At 41.8% G+C, this 20,922-nt stretch overlaps 1 protein-coding gene across 3 annotated transcripts in view; it reads right to left on the bottom strand.

Moving 5' to 3' along the window:
* Positions 1 to 19,110, bottom strand: part of ZNF366 (zinc finger protein 366) — a 29,058-nt gene extending 9,948 nt beyond the window's left edge. The window contains exons 1-5 of one of the 3 annotated variants that reach the window (XM_088652693.1): positions 18,895 to 19,110; positions 13,404 to 13,642; positions 5,122 to 5,190; positions 2,993 to 4,314; positions 1,801 to 1,992 (exon numbers count right to left, since the gene is read on the bottom strand). In XM_088652693.1, the coding sequence (XP_088508819.1) occupies positions 1,801 to 1,992; positions 2,993 to 4,303 (1,503 nt within the window). In that variant the 5' untranslated portion in view covers positions 4,304 to 4,314; positions 5,122 to 5,190; positions 13,404 to 13,642; positions 18,895 to 19,110. Of the gene's footprint in view, positions 1 to 1,800; positions 1,993 to 2,992; positions 4,315 to 5,121; positions 5,191 to 13,403; positions 13,646 to 18,894 lie in introns of all 3 variants that reach the window. The other 2 variants (XM_088652692.1, XM_035100091.3) reach the window with 2 other exon arrangements.
* Between the last annotated feature and the right edge of the window lie 1,812 nt (positions 19,111 to 20,922).

The raw sequence follows: 20,922 nt of genomic DNA on the forward strand, positions 1-20,922 counted from the left end.
GGTTGAAGCGGCAGTGTACTTAGAGGGAATTGCCAACTAAGGGGGCGGCTGAGCAATGGAGATAAAGTGCAGGATTGCACCAGTGTGTTCTTCTCCTGCAGCTCATAGCAAAGCTTTGGCTAGTCTCATGAAGTAGCAGATACCCAATTCTGGGAGTTTGATTTTTATGACCCTGCAGTGCAGATTAAGTGGGAGTTTAACTAATTTCCTTTATCCTGTTTGAAATATGATAACAACCTATCCAATCTTGTTAATATACACCCAGCCTTAAGGTATAAGCATCATTTGTATTGGGTTCTGATAAAACAAAACAAAAATCTTCCGCACACATGGATTGATTCATGTGTTTAGCCAGTATATCAAATTGTTAAGCATCCTTGACCTCCCTTTGGGATGAAATGTGCTATGCAAATGTCAGATATATTTATCATCAGCAGACGAGCAATTATACTAAGTGCTGTGAAAGTGCAATCTCGAGATGAGGAATAAAACTGAAAGGAAAAAAAAAAAGATCAAGCCTAACATTTGAGCTTCAAAGCTTCCTCATTTGAACGAAGGGCATGAGAAGCAAACAAGAACACAACTAAACCACCGTTCCAAAACTGGTAAAACATTAAAAAGCAGCATGGAGGTATTCTATTGTTTGTTACACCCCATTCACATGCTCTTTGCCTAAATGCGGCATAATCTGACCATTGGGTGAACACTCCTAGTCCCGCCCCTGGCATCAAACACACTTCCTGGCTCTAGCTCTAGATGGCCAAATGTTAGCAGACTCTTCTGCAAAACCAAACAAAAAAGTAGAGGGGGTTTCCATGCAAACATCAGCAGTATTTGGGACATTATAACCTATCTCATTGTCTGGGGAAAGTGAAAAGTTTTCACCTGCCATCAAAAAGACAATATGTACATCATACATTCAGCTGAAAACTGGCTGTCTTTTTGCTTTCTGTCTCTCTTAAACAGCATTCACACCAATGATGTGGAACAAATTCTAAGGTTCTTTTAGTATTCATTGTCTGTGAAAACTCCATTAAGATTTAGGAACGGCCCATTTATAGTGATGAATAATACCACAGGTTGTCTCAACTCTTAAGAGCTGTCAAGAATTTGTCTCTTCTCAAATATGCAAATGTCCCTCTTTTTAAGGGACTAAACAACATTCAGTTAGGTTTAATAAAGCAGACTTGGGCGTCACTAAAGGGTGGCAAAGCTATTGAATTTATTATTATTTCTTTACACACAGAGAAGCATATTGGGCTCAGTTATAGAAGAAAGGAAGGACATAGATGTAATGAAATTAAAACAAAAAACAATGTAGATTTTATATGGTTATTTGATAAGTTGTTTGGCTTCATGTGTTCCACTTTGTGAGTATATTTTCCTGAAAAGTGTGGTATGATACATAACTAATTCATTAATTAAACCCATCTTTTCTGCTGAGGAGCCAAAATGGAGCCTCAGGTTATATTACTACTATTGTTTTTGTTACGTATTTTGTGTTTAATAGCTTGTGCTTTTATGTTGTGAACCGCCTGAGATCTACGGATGAAGGGTGGTGTACAAATTTAATAAATAAAAACTATCGCTTGCCAGTTTTCACCTGGTTAAACCACCATGGAAGCTACGGGAATTCAGTCAAGAGTTCTAACTACAGACATTATATTATTTGCTATTATATACTTTGCTATTTACTATGCAGTGCGTTCCTATTTTTATTGACCATGCCTTCTACTGGAATGCCTTCTACTTGGATGCCATTCCATTAGACTGGATTGTCTGTCTTTGAAGCACACTCACCTTACATTTGAAGGGCTTGACATCTGAGTGGACAATCATATGGGCTTTGAGCGTCTGTTTTTGGACGAAGCTCTTGAAACACAAATGGCACTGGTAGGCCCTGATGTTGGTGTGAATTAATACGTGCCTCTTCATATTAGCAAGTAGCGTGAACTCTCGGCCACAGATCCCACACTTGTGCTCCTTCACACCCTTGAAAAACAGAACAGCAAGGAAACTGAAACATATAACTTATTTTAAGACCTGGACAGCAATTCCTGATTTCTCACTCTAGTGGGAATGTCCACCTGCCACATCCTTTCCTTGTCTTTGCATTAAATGTATTGTTGCACTTCAACTCCCATCGGCCCCAGCTAGCATAGCCAATGGTCAGGATGGTAGGAGTTGTAGTTTGCCATCCCTGGTTCAAATGCAGGTGCTGTACATTTAGGAACTCACCAATAATGTACCTATAGCCCACCAGTTGGGAATTGTTAAGTATAATTGTTTAACTGACACTGAAATAGAGAGTACCTATGTGTGTTGCGGAAAGGGTTTAACTGGAAAATTCCATTGAAGCTAAAGAAAAGCAAAAAAAAGCTGTGAGCTGCTTCATGAGTTGACAATTGCTCTCGGGTAGCTATGATGAGGTGTTTAGGTTTAGATCACATGGGAGGCTATTGAATTGCAAATTCGCCATCTTGGAAGGGTGGTGGCTAGAATCTTTGTTCCTAGGCTCCGTGGAGTAAGGATGTGTAAATGGCTCTCCAGGAGCACACAGCCTCAGGCTATAATGGAGGCCAGAATGGAGGAGAGAGAAAGTTTTGATCTCAATCATGTTTAAAGCTATTTTTAAGAAGCGACAGAGCCTATGCTTGAATAAGCATATATTTTATGGAACTGTTTGGATGTATCTTTGATGTTTTTATTCTGTTTCTTTCTGTTTTGAAGAAAATTCTGCAAGTAAAGCTTTGAATAATATTGAATGGGTCTGGAGGATGTTTCGCTCCAAAAAGAACCAGTTGTAGGGTGGTGGGTTTCCCCCCCCCCCTATTTTTATTTATTTTCATGGTACAGAAGATAAATGTTGATGAAACAATTGTTACAACAGTAAACAACAAGTAACTTGTCCTGAGCCATTTTTTTATGCATCCAGCTGCTTCAAGCTGCGCAATATTAATATCTGCAACAGGAATCACTGGCCCTGACTTACCTTATGAGTCAAGGAGTGCTGCTTGAGGTGATGGGGCTGAACAAACTCCATGCCGCATTCAGTGCAGATGTACGGGCGGATGTCCTTGTGCTTCATCATGTGATTCTGCAGCTGGCTTGGGTACTGGAAGGTCTTGTCGCACTCTGTGCACTGGTACTGTATAGGGCCTCGGTGGGTGGTCAGGTGCCTCTTCAGCTGAGCCAAGCTCGGGAAGTCAAGGCCGCACTCAATGCAAATATTCTCCCGGCCGCTCTCATGCTTGGACTCGTGGGCTTTCAACTCGCTGGGGTAGGCAAAACCTCTCCCGCAGATCCTGCAGCTGTAAGGCTTGACGTCGCTGTGCTGCATCATGTGTCTCTTCAGGTGGCTGGTTTGGGTGAAGGCCTTGTGGCACACTTGGCATTTGTGAGGCCGGGTGCCCTGGTGGGTGAGCATGTGGGTATGCAAGTGGCTCAGCTGCTTGAAAAGCTTGCCGCAGCGAGAGCAAGCGTGCGGCTTGATGCCGCTATGCCCCAAAATGTGGGTGACCAGGTTGTATTTAGACGTATAGGACTTGTCGCACATGGGACACTGCCAGCGCTTTTGTTCCCCTCCCACGTCAACGTAATAGCTGTCATCGATCTGAATGTTGACATCCACCCTCTCCACCTTCTGTTTACTTTCAGCTTGTTCCTCTAACTCCGTCCTCCTGGAGAAGGGAGGCTCCAGAGGCCTTTTCAGTGGGAAAGGGCTTCTGAAATGAAAATCTGGGGGCATAAGAAATGGAAACATCATAGAAGGGTGAACTTTAGGATAGTATGGATAGGGCACCTGCAGAAATGGGGCAGGTCCAGGCCAGAGCACATTAGGCTTGATGGGTTCTTCCTTGATAGACTGTGCTCCAAAGTGTTCCAGAGTTCTGTAGAACTGAAAGCCAATGTTGCACAGGTCAATCATGTGGGCATTGTAGTTTGGCTGTGTGTGGTGGTGCTGGAATATTAAAGGGAGGTCAGGAGAACTTGCAGTGGGGATGTCTTCAGACCTGTGTGGCGGGGAGGTGGGCTCTCCTGGTGAGACAGCAGAGGGCATTTTCGTGGGCATGCTTTTACGCTTGCGAGATCCTCCTTCTAAGGAGCCCTGGAAGTTCTGCAGTTCTGCAGGGGAAGGGCCATATCCCAACTGGGCAAGCTGTGCTCTGAATTCTTCATTGAGCGGTGAAGCTATGTCTGACTTCACAACAGGGTCCAAGCAGTGGGGAAAGGGAAGGGTTTGTATGCCATCCATATTGCAGGGAGCTTCCTCTTTCTTCATCGCATTTAATTCCTCTTGCATACTCTAGCTTCCTTTAAATAAAAAGTAAACGTTTTAAAATTCACTCTTGTTCCTGTTTGTTACACCATATTTAACCTTAATGTTTGGTGCCTTTTGCTGTTCAAGTGGATGCCCCAGAGTTCCAATTTGAACAGTGGGAGCTCGCTCTAGAGTGCCCTGAACATGCACAAATGTATTTCTTTCAAGCATTGAGCAGCACCCATATCCAGTCCAGTACACATCTGTACTGGGGGGTGTGTGTTTCTGACCTTTTTCTTCCTGTTCTGCCCATGAGCCAAGAAGATGACAGTCCAGCCAGGCCTTAAAATTCTAACTGGCTGGACTCCCAGGAACATAGGCAATTTGGTTGGCCATGCTAGCAGAAGGAGGAATAAAGCACCCTGGAAGACTTCTACACTCATTGTTAGTTTGCAACTCTGTGGTAGAGCTCACACTTTCTATGCAGAAGGTCCCGGGTTCAATCCCTTGCATTGTCAGGTAGGGCTAGGAAATATCCCTCTCTAGGATTCTGGAGAGCTGTTAACAATCATTATATACAATACTTCGCCTGATGGACTCGGTATAAGGCAGCTTTCTATGTTTCTGTGACCTGATCCTGCCTGGTCCCAGAAGGCAGTCTTGCTGGTGCTGAATCAACACCCGCAGTGCCCTGATTTGAAGCCATCTGATATGTCCTTCAATGTCTGTGTTCTGCTGTTCTCTGTCCAGCAATTTAAATCAAGCCTGGAGTGTGCATTAGCTCTTTGCCCTAATGTACAATGTCCATTGAAGAAATGTGCATTTAGCATAAGAATCAATACTGCGGGATTTGTACTTACATTAATTCATCTCCTTTGTGCCAAATCTGCTTTAAATGCATCTGCACAGGCTCCAGGAGGCATTTGTGTCTAAGGAATAGATAGAGAACAATCATTCTTTAAACTGTGTTATAGTTGTGGCAGTCGTTTTATGCTCGACGTTCTGTTACTGTTTTATGGTGCAAAGGCGGAAGCAATAATAAAATTGTCTCAGGACACAGTGTGCTTTCTTGTCCGTCCCCCCCCCCATACTTGTAGAAAGGTTTTGAAGGAGATATAAGGCACAATGCTACAGTGGCTGTATGTTTTTTGTTGGGCTGTGAAATGCAAATGAGTGCTACACGTTCCCTTCTCAGAAGTTCCACCCTATATATCAGGGTGGGGGTGGGGGGTGCTAGTCTTTTTCTTCCTCAGGTCCACATGCAAGCTTGTGGCCAACCCTCCAAGGGCCACATCCCAGCAGCCAAAATTGTCATATATCCACTGCACTCTCCACAGCCCACGCATGCACATTCACAACAACACTCTGGTAAGGGCAGAAAGGTGAAACTCTCCCTCCCCAAACGCTGTCACCACAAAGCTTCTCAGCTTTCCCTACGCCTTCTACTTACATTTTTCAAAGCACATGTTGTCTGCATTCACACAATTAATGCCATATCTAGTTTGGCTCGGAGATCTTTGATAGAGACCTTGCTTCACAGACCCTGGAGAGCAAGGCTTTCTTAGTCACGGGCACAAAATTATTTTGATTATTCTGTGGTTTCATGATTATTATATACTGTATGTGTTTTGGACTACAGTTCCCATATTCCCAGATGACTGTTTCTAGCAGTATAGAGTGGGAATGTTGTCGCTCGACTTCATTTATAACATGAGCTTTTATCATGCCCTGTTCAGAGAAGTTTTTAATCTGTGATATGTTAATGTATTTTAAATCTTTCTTGGAAGCCGCCCAGGGAAACCCAGCCAGATATATTATTATTATTAGGTATTATTATTATTATTATTATTATTATTATTATTATTATTATTATTATGCCCTCCACCCCCTTCTTGGCCTTCATCCTCTTTTTTCCAAACTAAAGTCTTTGGTGCTTTAGTCTTAAGGAAGCTGCTCTAGCTGCTTGGTTATTTGGCTTGTAGTTTTACTGGCCCACTTTTTTTTTCTTTGCAGTGTTAATCCTGGCTATATTGGCTACCCTCTAATTCTCTGGGAATGAGGCTGATTCCCTTTTTGATTGGCTTATCAACCACTTATGTTCACTGTATTTTTCTCATTTGGACAAGAAATTCACTTTTAAAAGCAAAAATTATTCCCTTTCATGACTCTTTTGAGAGTGTTACTTAACCACACCAGCACCCTCTTGAACACCTTTTCTGATCTATGACATATATTTTGTCTGAGTCATGATTGTCATGGTTTTAAATAGCCTCCAAGATTCCTGAAAGAATTTGACACTCCTCTAACTCTTTCCAACTTCTTTTTGAGAAATCCCCTCACTGTTATGAAATTTCCTCTTCTTGGTAAAATAGGGCTGCCATATGACCAGATTTTCCTGGACGTTACTGGGATTTCAAAGGTGGATTTGACATCCAAAGGCTCAGTAAATTTGGGGTTTGTCTAAAAGAAGCTCAACAACTTTCGGGTTTTCCTAAAAACAGTTCAACCATTTTGGTGGTTTCCTTTAAAAAGCTCCTGGTTTTTAACTTTTTGAAATATGGCAACCCTAGGTTTAAAATAGGGGAAAGATAGTGTTGAATTTTCTAGAAAATTTCCTGGTCATTCATATATATTGAAATTGAAAGTGTTGCGGTCACTTTGCCAAAGTGGTTTGCTAACACTTACACCTTTAACCAGATTCTGGACACGGCTAAATATTAAAACAAGTGTAACATCCTCCCAAGTGTCATTGACAGTCAGGCCTAAAGTGGTTATTCAGAAGTAGATCCCTTATATTCAATGCAGTTTACTACTACATAGTACTAGAGTTTTTCCCTTTGTATCTTCGTCTCCATCTGACAACTAAACAAAATAGTTTTTAGCAGTATTGAAAAGAGGGCAACAAAGGTGCCTATCTAATACCAATAGTTCAGTGGAAGTTATGTCGGAACAAACATGCTTAGAACTACACTGTTATTTTTTGGCATACTGTACTGAGCAGCAGCATTGCCAGCGCAACCTCCTTTCTATCCTTTCTGTAAGTTTATATCTAGGAACAACTGTATCCCATTGATTCTCACAACCTGTTTCTGAGATGCTCACTATAGCCATGCTAACAATTACCAGGGGAGGTAGCTGTCTTAGTCTTCATGACACACACGGATGCCAACTGTCTCCACGTCTGCTTGAGGAGCAATATTGCAGGACCGAAAAATGCCATTCGCGTCAGGGGTTCTTTCACCTGCTTAACTGCCAATGCCACCATTTGCCAACAATGCCCTTCTGTATTTTACACACGACAAACCGGTCAGCTCAAAATGAGCACCTATAGGACATCAGCGGCATTGTTTCGATAAAAAGCATCTGAAGTCTTATTTTTATTAATTCCTATTGCTTTAGTCTTTCAAAGCCACCACGCTATGTTGAGGTTCTAACTTCCCCAGAGCTGCAGAATGGTTAGAACCCGGCTGCCCTAGAGAGACCGGAACGTCATTGTGAGGTTATATTTGGCAACATGCCAATATCATAAGGTCACTGAGCAGAATCCTGGGAACCACACAGAAATGTACGGTACTCTTTCAGATTAAAATAAACTTGGAAGTGGAGACCAAGCAAAACGTAAAATGTACAAATTTCACCTGCGGAAATTTTAGACTTCCACCTGATTAAATCAGCATGTCTGTAAGGCTAATGAACGAAGGACCTTCTGATCCTACATGAAAACCTCTAGGTCCCAATTAGGGACAGATTAATAGGTCAGCTTTGGTTTCTCTCTGGTTGATTTTCCACATTTAAGTTCAGTTCTCCACATTTCCACATAAATTTGCAGCACTTTAGTGCACTTTGCTCCCAAGCCTCACATCTTTGTATGCAATTTTACCCAAATCAGACATTTGGGCAGGTCATTTATTTGAAGTCTTCCCCTGCTGCCCCCTCCCCAAATATGCATTTTTGCACAGAAGCAGCCAGCAACGAGGGCAGCTGCACTTTCCTGACCTCCCAGTACAGGCATTGCTGTGTCTTGCTCAGAGGGGAAAGGGCAAGGTAAGGAGGTCACCACACAGCAGGTGCACTGGCGGGAGCACCAGGTTGGTTCCCCAGCTTCATTCACACCATGCAAACTTCCCCATTGCTTCTCCCCTCTCCCACTCCTTCATGGCATAGCCTCAATTACATCTTGTACACCTCTTGTCTCTACCAGCTACTCCTCTTTTTATGACCCTCTGTTGGAGGGCTTGCACCACAAAATTCAGAGGAGTACAGTGGTACCTCTACTTACAAATTTAATGCGTTCCGAACGCACATTTGTAAGTCAAAAAAAATTGTAAGTCGAATCCCATAGGAATGCATTGGGAGAAAAAATTCGTAAGTAGAAGCAACCCTATCTAAAAATTCGTAAGTAGAAAAAATCCTATCTAAACCGCATCCAAGATGGCGGACTGAGCTTCATTCGTAAGTAGAAACATTCGTAAGTAGAGTTATTCGTAAGTAGAGGTACCACTGTACAAGCTTTGAAGGATATAGCAGCAGTACTTTGGCTTGGGTGTTGTTCCGGGGAGAGTGGAGAAGGTAAGTTTGCGTCATTTACTTATTAAAATATTGATGAAGTGTGCTTTCATACCAAATATCCCAAGGTGGTATGCAGACGAAAAGCACAGCGTTGCAACAAAGATAATAAAAACATAAAATTCATCTGTAGGAACTGCTTGTCAAAGAATCACAGGTTTGAGGGGAGGCAGGGGGTGGGGAGGACTTATCTGAACAATACAGTTTTAAGAAGACCTCAGACCTCTGTTGGCAAGGATCTCCACCTCGTCCACCCCAGTCTCAGCCCCGGTCAAGACCCTGCAGACCCTGCATTGCAATGTGAAGTGAAATTCTCCCCGTCTTTAGCCCCAGTGCATCTAGGTTGTGCACATAACCCCTTGGTAGTAGATCAAGAACGGTACCTGCAGCAATTGAAACCAGCTTGGGTGGCTTTAAAAGAGAATTGGACCAATTCATAGAGGACAAGGCTATTGGTGGCTTCTAGCCAGGACTTCTCTGTTCCTTGTCCACTGCCAGTGGCATTATGGCTCTGAGTACCAGTTGCTGTTAAGCACAGGAGAGGGCAGTGTTCTTGTGATAATGTCCTGCTTGCGGGCTTCCCAGCAGCAGCTGGTTGGCCACTGTGAGAACAGGATGCTGAACGAGATGGGCCATTGGGCTAAGGTTTGTCTTAGGTTCTTATCAAATGGCCATTGCCATTTGGAATTGTGTTGCGCATGGTTGGGAGTTTGCTTTCACTTTGCTGTACGTGAGCAACTTTAAACCAGCACCAACATCTATTATATAATTGAACAAAGTTAGAGAGTTGGCTCTACTTTCATGGTACAGATGATTAGATGAAAAAGTAGCTGAATTCGCTGCGTGTGGGAGGTGTGCAGAGAACCCAGGATCCCCTCCTGCCAGGCTTGCAGGAGGGGAAACAATCCTTTCCTACAGAGATATAAAATTACAAGAAAAGACTATTGCTTTTGATGGCATCAACAGGTGAGGCTGCCTTGTACAGAATGGGGTCATCATTTTGCCCAATCCTATCTCTGGTGACAGCAACTCCCCTGAGTATTTCTCAGCGCTCCTTCCTGATGTGGGTCAGTGGTACAGTGGGAAAAGAGAGGGGTTTTGCCTTTAGCCCCACATCAGTTCCTTGGTGTAAATGGCCCCCATGAAACAGCCATTAATTTCAGAGGTTAAAAGACACAGACTCCCATATTAATACCTGTAAGTTTTCTCTTACATCGTAAGAGCCATTTGGGGGGGGGGTGCAATCTGTAGCAGAAAATCAGCATGGTAGGAAAGCTATAATGAACCCTTACTTGTGTTCAACCTCAGTCCAAATCAGGGGCATATGGAGATTGGGGGGGGGGCGGCGGAAGCCCTCCGAAAAGACAAAGTAGTCTTTTGTAATACTTAATTTGGCCCTTAATTTGTCTTTTGTATAGCCACAGATCAACAGTCCAATTAATCCAGGGGTGATTAATCTGCAGCCTGCCAGACATTGCTGGACTACAACCCCCATCACCCCAGATCATTGGCATTTCTGGCTGTGGCTGATGGGAGTTGGAGTCCAACAACGTATTTGTTTATTTTATTTTTATCTTGCCTTTTCCCCCAGTGCAGGACCCAAGATGGCTCAAAGCATAAATAATAACACACATACAACTAAAAGCACACAATAAACATTTTTTTAAAAATGAAATAAGTAACCCTTATGGAGGGCTGTGGGTTCCCCATTCCTGAAGTCATCAGATTGGAACTGATTGGCGTTAACTGTTTATTTATTGCTATTTGCATACTGCGTTTAATTCAAAATCACAACATGGCAGGGGGAGGGCAGTGAAATAAATGCAGGGGGTGTTGTAAATCCATAGCTGCCAAGTTTTCCCTTTTCTCGCGAGGAAGCCTATTCAGCATAAGGGAATTTCCCTTAAAAAAAGGGAGAACTTGGCAGCTATGTGTAAATCTGTGTTGCATTGTTACTAGTATTATTATTTAAAGCAAGTTTGCATGACTACTTATCAAGTTCTGCAAATAAATTGAAATGTACTGCTGGGTCGTGCACTAGGTAATGAGTGCTTTAGGGTCAGCCAAAATGCATACTGCTTCAACACTGGAAGCAGAAGTCATTGCCTCCCATACAACAACAGATTAATGATTTGCACTCCCTGTCCTTCCTTGAGCTGGCAAAGTATCAGCGTGACCACAAAGAAGAGAAATGTGAGAACATCTGGCCAGCTTTCCTTGAGACTTTTGCGTTGCGGTTAGCAGTTTGGTATATTTGAATTAGCAACATATAGGGTCACCTTAGCTGCTGTTCCCCTTTCCTATTTTGACTCTCCACATTTTCACATCAGTGGGTGGTTGTTGTTGTTGTTGTTTAGTCCTCATGAAAATTAATCAGCATTTTAGTGTGAATTTCTAATATAATTTTTTGTGTGCAATTTTGCCTAATGTACACATTTTGGTATGCAATTTTGTCTATGTATACATGGGAAAGCAATTTCCCTTACTGTGTGTGTGTTTCCTTAATCATGCCATTTTTCACTATGCATTTCTGTGCACAATCATTTCTCTTTGTGCATGTTGCTTGGCTGGAAAAAGGCATTGCAAAATTCAGAGAAGTGTGACCTTTGAACTGTAAGAACATCAGAAGAGCTATGCTGGATGAGGCCAGTGGCCCATCTAGTCCGCCATCCTTTTCTCACAGTGGCCAGCCAGGTGTCTGGGAGAAATCTACAAGTGGAACCCGAGCACGAAGCACGCTCTTCTCTTGTGGTTTCCAGCAACCCTCTTTTAAAGCCATCCAAGTTGGTGGCCATCATTGCCTCCCATGGGAGCAATAGTTTAACTATACACTGCATAAAGAACTACTTTCTTTTATCTGTCCAGAATCTGTCCTAACATTCAGCTTCATCAGAAGTTCATGAGGTCTAGTGTTGTGAGAGATGCATTTTCTGTGTCCATGTACCCTATGGCCCATTCACAATTTTATAATCTTACTCGCCTTCCCTCTAAAGTATAAAGTCCCAAACACTGTGTTTCAGTTTGCAGATTGTTTTGGGAAATGAAAATTAGGAAAGTTCGAGTTTAATGCAACCTGAACTGAATTTCTCCTCTACCCCTCTTCTGCCCCATTGCCATTTAAAGTACAGGAGTTCCTGTTGATCTCATTTGTTTCTTAGTCTTTGCCACACAGGTTGAGAATCTCTTCTGTGTTTGTTGCCATTCTGGTCATATGTAAAATGCCGCTTGGAGTATAACACATCTGCCATTCACATATTCAGCCTACAGGGAATTAATTCTGAAGCCATGACTCAACCTCCTCTTGCCTCTGTTCTCTCTCTCCTCCTTCTATTGCTGTCATTTCCATGGAGATTTTAAGCCCCCCTGAACCAAGTGCAGAGGCGACAGCAACTTTAGCATATCTTTCCCATGAAGCAAAGGGAAGCACAGCCTAATCAGAATCATTTTATAGCTCATCTCAGATATTTTCACAAAATGCCTTAGGAGTTGTTATCACATTAGGGGAGGCTATCTGAGTGACACAAGATCAAGCACATCAAGTTCTTCCAGAAATAAAGTCTGCATACAGGAACATTACAGAAATCAATTTTTAAATATAGGTGTCAAAGATATCCGCACATCACATCTGGGACATCCTTCATAAAAGATGCTGACTGTGTATTTAGGGATGCATATTCTGTCCCAAAGAATTCTTAGCAGACTAATTCACAAAGCACTTAAGTGGGTGGACTTGGCTTTAAGCCTGCAATTATAGTCAATTGGGGTATTTCACCTTTTAAAATCTCGAGTATTCCCAGTTTAAAAGTTTGCAGATTAGACAGTTTTCAATTTAAATTTTTTAGTTTCTTATCTGCAGCCCGCTTTTCAGTTTAAAACAAAGCTCCCAGTTAATATCAAATCAATAATTTCAACCTTAAAAGAAGACTATAATATTAGTTAGCAATTTAGTTATCAATGGTCTCACAGTTAGATGTTCGCATTATGCCTGCAAAACAGGTCAAATATAATAAGAACTGGTCTATTCAGGTCTAAAGCAGAGCTGGACTGAAAGGTTTTGTATTTCATAAGTTGCCAAGTGTCCAAATGTTGGTGTAAAAATGTAACCATTTTAAGTTTGAAACCAGCATTTGACATTCAAATGTTGCCTTTTGTACTGGTGAAATCAATGATATCAATATAAAAATTTACTAAGGCTGCAAATCCTCTGACCCTTGAAAGGGTATCCCAGGGGCCATTGGGTGTTTCTTTCCTTTTCTTTTTTATAATTTTTTATTGGTTTTACATAATTTTATACATTTTAACTTTAACCATTTCAAAACATTAAAATAAAAGGTTATTTCAAACCTTCGGACCTCCCTCCCTCCATGGGTTCATACGCGCGCGCGCACACACACACACACACACACACACACACACACACTGACTGCATCTTTTACCATTATCTATCTGTTATATATCCATAGTTACCATAGTTCATTTCACATTACAAGTGTCATTGTATCCCTGCCAATGATTTTAACTGGTTACAATGGTCTTTTAAATATGTTAAAAATTTATTCCAGTCTTTTAGAAATACTTGATCTTCCTGGTTTCTGATCTTTCCCGTCAGTCTCGCCATCTCTGCATACTCCATCAGTTTAATCTGCCATTCTTCTCTGGTCAGCACCTCTCCCTCCTTCCATCCATTGGGTGTTTCAGGTCTCCCACTCTGAAGATGGTCTGACATCAGAAAGTGATATCCAACTTTATAAGACTACTTCCTGCCACCATGGAAACCTCTGCAGCCATGACCTTACTGATGTCAGAGTTCCAACACTGCTAAAGACAAAGGGGCAGAATGTGTCATGACCCCAGAATCAAGCAGTGACCAGGATACTGAGACAGAGTCTACAGGGTCACCCGCTAAGGAGGCAGACCATGTTTCTGGCCCCAAGCCTAAAACGTATGGGACCACTGAACCAGAGACTGGCAGGAAGGAGCCCAATGAGACTCACCCTAAAGCACCAGGGCCTTCAGAATTAGAGCAAGGACCTTCAGGGGTGCCTTCGCCTGTGCCTCTCACAGTACCTCACCAGCCCAACAGCACAAAGAGCACACCGGGCTGCAGACCATGGAGCTTAGGAGAACTGCCTACCTTCTGGTCAGAGGGCTGGTTCTTTAAAAAAAACTCTAGACCTCTTAAAGGGGACAGAGGTGGACTGGAGGCAGACTCTCAAAAGACTTAAGTTCACTTGTTGGAACAAGTTTCTCACTAGGAGCTCTCCTTAGTGCTGAAACAACTAACTTGCCTTGCCCTGTGGGCTCCTTTGGGAGACCAGCACATGATGTACTGTAGTGTTGAGGGTGGATTAGGAATGTGTTGGAGTGGATGCAAAGGAGGCACAAATCTACAGTGTCCACAACTTTCTCAGTCACTCAATACCCCCTCCCAAAAATCTATATGGGAGTACATAATATTGAACAAAAATATTGATTCATACTGAACACAATCAGTACCATTTTTTTTTATGTTGCTCAGAAGTAAGCCCTTCTGTATTTAGCAAGGCTTACTCTCAGGTAAATGAGTTTAGGATATTCAGACAGTGAGACTTCAATGTGGTGGCCTCCAGGTGTTGAATGACAACTCTCATTATGCTCAGCCAACACAGCCAAGGGTTAATGGGAGTTGGAATTCAACAACAGGACACCACACAAGTTATGCCATCGTCTAGTTCAGTGTTCTTCAACTTTGAGTCCAGATGTTGTACTACAATTCCCACCATCCCTGCCCATTGGCTACACAATCTGGGGGTGGGTGGAGTTCTAGTCCAACAATGATCTTGGAACGCAAGGCTGAAGAACACTGGTGTAGTCTGTTGGGTACTTTTTTAAGGGGGGAAAGAAAATGTGATAAAGAAAGGGAGTATTCCCCAAAGAAAAAAATGATTTTCATACATACAAAAGTATTCTTGAATTGATAATGCATTGGTAATAGGTATGCATACAAATTAAGTCAGTTGTGGGGAGAGGTCAGCAAACCTGAATTGTAATGTTCCTATATCCTTACTTGGGCTTTGGGCTTGTCCCTCAGTCCTGCCTCCTGACTTATCTTTTGTTCTCAACTTGCTCTTTGGGCTTTTGGTTCCCAGCTGGTGACTCATCCCAGCCCGGAAAGTGGAACAGCAGCAAAAGAAGCAGTGCTGTGGTGAGCTGCTCACATAGCAGTTGTTTGTTTGTTTGTTTGTTACATTTCTAACCCCTCTGTTCTTCCCAAATGAGCTCAGGGTGGCACCAAAGGACCATTGCTTTAAAGTTTGCATTTCTTTAACTGTTTTGATTAATGGTCTTGGAACTGGAAGCCAGTAGAAAGCTGCTCAAGACCATGGCCTTGAATGAGTTGGAAATAGACAGCAGTAAAGTACACACACGCAGATGTGCACAAGGAAAGGCTGACTGACATCTCACTTCTCTATCGGAAATTACCTTCAGGTACTGATTTGGACTACAGAATAAAGCATTTTCCCAACAAGAGAACCACTTCCCGTCTTCATTCAGTTCCCATCCACATTACTAAAGTGGAACTGAAGACGTGACAACCCTTTTAAGGGTTGATGAAGTACACAAATAAGAAAGACTCAGGATGACTTCAGTAAGGCAGCAAACACGTCCATCCAAAACAGCCACACAGAGCAGTACAATTTAGGAAGCGTTCACCATTCCAGACCAAGTGTGCATGGGCCAGGGCTTTTGGGCTGCTTCCAGCAACAATTTACTCACACAAAGGTGTTTGTGGTTCATCTCGAAGGGCCCAAGGTGGAACATAAAGGATGCTGACACAATATTCCACACAAATGCTATGCTATAGAAGAAAAAAGCATTGCCCTCTCATCTCTGTCCCTCCCTCCCTCTCTCTCTCTCCCCTCTCTCCCCCCACAACTGCATGCAATCTAGAATGATAGTGTCTCATATAAAATGTAAACCAACTGTGAAAAAGAGACTCTATAAGTAAAAAAAATAATGAAGATGCTATATGTACATTTCCCTGTTTGCTTGTTTTGTGACACAGGAAAATCTCTAAACTTTTGAGCATCTGAGCCTAGGGAACCACTAACAGGGACTTTCCCGTAAGACCTGAGAGATCAAGCAAGGATATAAAGCATGAGGCGGTCCCTGAACCTTTCAAACACTAAATCCATTTGAAAACTGTCATGAATCAAGCAACAAGTTGAGACAACAGATCTTTAGAAAGCCTTTCAGGCTCATTGTGCAACGTTTCTGTCCCTTTTTGCTATTCAGCGTGGTTTTAGGTTTTCTTCTTTTATTGCTTGCTATTTGTTCTTTACCGCTTATCATTTTATTGTGGATTTCTTTTACTTTAATTCCTTGTTTTATATTGTTGGATCCTTACAGGTATAGTGGTGGGGTGTAAATGTTTTAAATCAGGAAATGAACGATCTGCCTAGAGGTTGTCCATATTCTGCATGGACAGCTATACAGCTGTTTCCCTTCAAAGAACAGCTACTCTGATTTCATTTGGCACTAAATCTTCCACTCCAGTTTCAGAAGATTTTTTTTTTAATGAAATAGTCACATTCTCTGCAAGAATCTACAAGCTAATGTGAAATATTTAATAAATCATTCAATATAAAAATTATTTTTTAAATATTAAACATTTTGAATATTAAACGCAATATAACAATAACAGCAAGAACACGTTGTCTCATAAAACACAACATCGGTATAATCTCTAAAGTAACTGGGGCTACACATTTTGGAAAACTCTTAATATACATACATATATATATATATATATATAATCTTCCAGTATCCATATCTAAGCAATGATATGCAATATGTTGTTGTTGTTTTTCTCCCTCTCACTTTTCCTTCTTTTTTAGTAGAAGGAACAAATAAGCCCATTAACCAACCAACCAAGTTGTCATGCACCTTTAAAATGAATTCACCAAAAAACAAAACAAAACCCTGTTAAATGCCAGCAGATTACTCAGAAGGCAAACCAAAGATCTAGCATGAAGCCTGAATTTCTTTGACACTACGTAGTTTTGTGACTCTCAGGGTGTTTCCAGATGGGGCTTTCATACTGTAAACAGGTCACTAGCAATTCAGAGCATTTCATTTTGGTTTTTTTTTTTAAAAAAATAAATAAATCAGGATTTCCCCAGAAAGGGTATGTCTGAATTATGAAATTTTTCATTAGGTCAACCTGTTCTTAACGTTTGGCTTTTTATCCATAGTTTTAATGTTTATTTTATATTTCATGCAAATCACTTGCATTATTTATGATTAAGTGGTGCACATCCTCTGTTAAATAAATAAATAAATAAATGGGGACTGGCATTTTCCCCCTGACAATGTCATGTGACACTACAAAAACACTTGTGCTTATGTGGATCACTGATCCCTCCCCCCTCCATAAAAAATACCTAATCTGCAAACACACACACACACCAATCCTGACTGCTTGGCTGCAGTGAGAAACAGACTATATGGACCAGGCATCCCCAAACTGCGGCCCTCCAGATGTTTTGGCCTACAACTCCCATGATCCCTAGCTAACAGGACCGGTGGTCGGGGAAGATGGAAATTGTAGTCCAAAACATCTGGAGGGGCGAAGTTTGATATGGACCTTTGATCTGATCCAGCATGGAATCATTTATACCAGAAATGGAGAGCCTGTGGCCCTTCAGATGTTGGTCCCATCCCTTGCTACAGCTCCCAATCTCCCTTACCACAGGCCATTCAGGCTGGGGCTGATGGCAATTGGAGTCCACCAACATCTCAAGGGGATTGTTCTAGAATCTAGATAATACTTGAGGTCCTTTCCAACTCTACAATTCTATGATTCTACTATTTGTTTCCCATTCCTGGTTTATTCCTGGCGTCTCAAAGCGGCCCTTTCCCTTCCTCCCCCACAGCAAACATTCTGTGAGGTAAGTGGGGCTGATAGATTTCAAAGAAGTGTGACTAGCCCAAGGTCACCCAGCAGCTGCAAGTGGAGGAGCGGAGATGCGAACCCGGTTCCCCAGATTACGAATCTACCGCTCGTAACCACTACACCACACTGGCTCCCTTAACTACAAGGCAGAGGTAATTACCGTACTTGCTCTACTTCAGTGCAACACTGATCCAATTCTTCACGAAGAAAGGCACTGACATGGAAATTCTTAGCCAGAAAACTATTATGCCATTATGTGATATGCTTCTAAATATCAGTTACTCGGGTTCACAGGCAGGAGAACGCTATTGTGTTCAGGTCCTGCTTGTGGGATTCCCATAAGCTATAGGGGCAAGCAATCCCTTATAAAGAATCGAGATGTAACTAGTGATAGAGGAGAAATTCAATTAAGTTTCCATTTAAAGCTAAACGTATCAAATTCACACTTAAAAAAATAATTATGTGAACCAAAAGACAGCTATCCTGCAAAATTCGCACTTATCCTAACGTTGTGATGCAGTTCCCAAACCAGCTGGCGTCTACAAAAATGCACGTATTAGGGGAAAGTGTACACAAAAAAGAAGCTTTTGGTGAAAATAGCATGTAAAATGCATTATATTAGAAAAAATATTGTAAAAATGTATACAATAGTAAAAATTGCATATAAAAATATGTCTATTAGGAGAAATTCACACTAAAATGCAGGTGAATTTTCATGAGGATTCTTTTTAAAAAATTTTTAAAAAAACACAAATTGCTGCAAATGTAGATAACTGAATTTAAGACAGGGAAACTAAGAAACTGAGAGAAGAACTAAAATTGACAGATCCTTCCATCTCTGGCCATAATATCCTGTAATCAAAATGCTCGTTCTGATTTATGTGCCTGGGGAATGGGAAGAATCCTTTAAAATAAGAAAATCTGCCAATGTTAAAATACACCGAGAAACTTTTAGCAGTTCCCTTTTTGCTAAGATGATCCATCTTCCTCTCTCTTGGATCTCTGGTCGCTTGCTTCAGTAAATGGAAAACTGGAATGTAGTCCAGCCCAAAGCAGCATTTTCCTGTGATATCTCCTGAATTTATTAAAGTTTCACATGGTTACCTTCAGTACATTGGAAAGTTTAACTTACCAGCTGCTGACACTGCTCTGGTGGCTGTTGGCCCAAGTTCTGTACCTGCTTCCTAACTGGCAGCCTCTGTCGCTTCTTGAGTAGGGAACTGTGGTTGATTTAGAAAATAAGGAGGGACAGTGTTTCAAATGACTTAAGAAAGAGAACAGGAACAATCACTTCGTTCTGGGGTTGTTGGTTTTTTTGTGTGTTTTTTTCTTTTCGTTTTCTTCTCTCAGATGAGTTCTGTACCTTCAGAAAGAAGGAAGGAAGGGAGGGGAGAGGAAGTCAACAGCCCTTTAGCTTTCCTGCAAAAAAAATAAGGAAACGGCAGATAGCCATCTCATTTTCTCTCAAACAAAATGGTTGGAAAAATAAATATCACGAAACCAAAAGAAATTCCTCAAGTATTATATCTTTATGATGGATTTCGTAGGGTGTAATTTATAACTCGATGGGTGGAATGTGATCAAAACAAACACAATGTTCCAAAACGTAGAGCCTTGCCTTTGGGGAGTAAGATGCCCATATCTAGAAAGCATTTTAACAGCCCTAGCCAGAAGAATACAGACAGAGAAAATATACAAGGCAATTCAAAGGCGGGGAAAGATCTCGGTGTACACAAATAAAACTAATAGCCTCAATAGTACATTTATTAAAGAATAAATGTACATAAAGAAAGAAAATGGGTTCGGGCTTTTTGTGTGGTTTTGATGAGGTGAACATATAAATCTAAAGTGCAATCATAAGCATGTTTATTCAGAAGTAAGTCCCAGATGAGTATATATATATATATATCCCAAAAGATCATTTATTGCAATCGTGCTCGTTGTGCTCTTTCCAGGAGGGGCAGGTCTTGTGTGGAGGGATGGTTACAACAGGAGTTCTTCTGGCACGTGAACATGGCTTGAGCAAAGATAGGAATTATTTGTGGCACCTCTCATAGCATGTGTGGCTGATCATTCCGTTCTGTTTTGAGCCTGAATCAGTTGCTGCCACGGGAGTAGCAAAACTAAGCCTCCTGGTGTATAGTTTGCTCTAGGACAAGGGTAGGCAACCTAAGGCCCAGGGGCCGGATGCGGCACAATCGCCTTCTCAATCCAGCCCAAAGACGGTCTGGGAATCAGCGTGTTTTTACATGAGTAGAATGTGTCCTTTTATTTAAAATGCATCTCTGGGTTATTGGTGGGGCATAGGAATTTGTTCTCTCCCCCCCCCCTTAAAAATATAGTCTGAACCACCACATGGTCTGATGGATGGTGGACCAGCCCACGGCTGGAAAAGGTTGCTGACCCCTGCTCTAGGATGCTTAGTTTGGTCAGAATCGGAGTATACACTTCCACAGTTAATGCTAAATACATTACTTCTGGTCAGTGCTTTTGGGGGTGGGGGTATGCATACCCCTAAACATTTTGTGAATCTTTGTACTTTTGTCCATTTACTGTATTTATTTTTCCCGATTTGAACTATAAAATGGTATTTTTCTTGACTTTTTAAGGGGGGGGAGCGCTGCTTCTGGTAAATGAGCCATCGTAGCCACTAGAAGGCCATGGAAATTCGTGACCTGGGCTTTTTAGACTCGTCTACCCATGTACTCTCTGAAACCAAATGGGTGTATTGGTTGCCAGATGTGACATTTTTTTCCAGCTCTCCTACCCCACTATTCCCCTCCTCCCCAGCTCTCTGTCTCTCCCCATCCCAACCATTAGTCAGCATTTTGTGGCTACTGAACACACTCAATCCCATTGGGCTGTTTGGGGGATTCACCCACTAAGGGGGATTCACATACATACCGGTACTTATGGAGTTCCCCTAAGCCTGTTGATATCTCTCTTCTGTGGGTGAATGACATAAGCAATGACACTCAAGCTTAAGCATGAGAAATAGCATGAATTTTGCTTCTTCTGGTTTTGTTTTCTAATGGAGGAATCCCATAATCGCCAGCCTTCAGCATGGAGTGATACAGCCCAGGATCAGTTTTACTATGTGATAAGGCTTATGTTTCTCCATTAGAAAACACATCTGAAGATGGTCAGTAGGACCACTGGT

Source organism: Zootoca vivipara, chromosome 10 (assembly GCF_965207765.1).
Source record: "Zootoca vivipara chromosome 10, rZooViv2.hap1.1, whole genome shotgun sequence".
NCBI classification, from domain to species: Eukaryota; Metazoa; Chordata; class Lepidosauria; order Squamata; family Lacertidae; genus Zootoca; species Zootoca vivipara.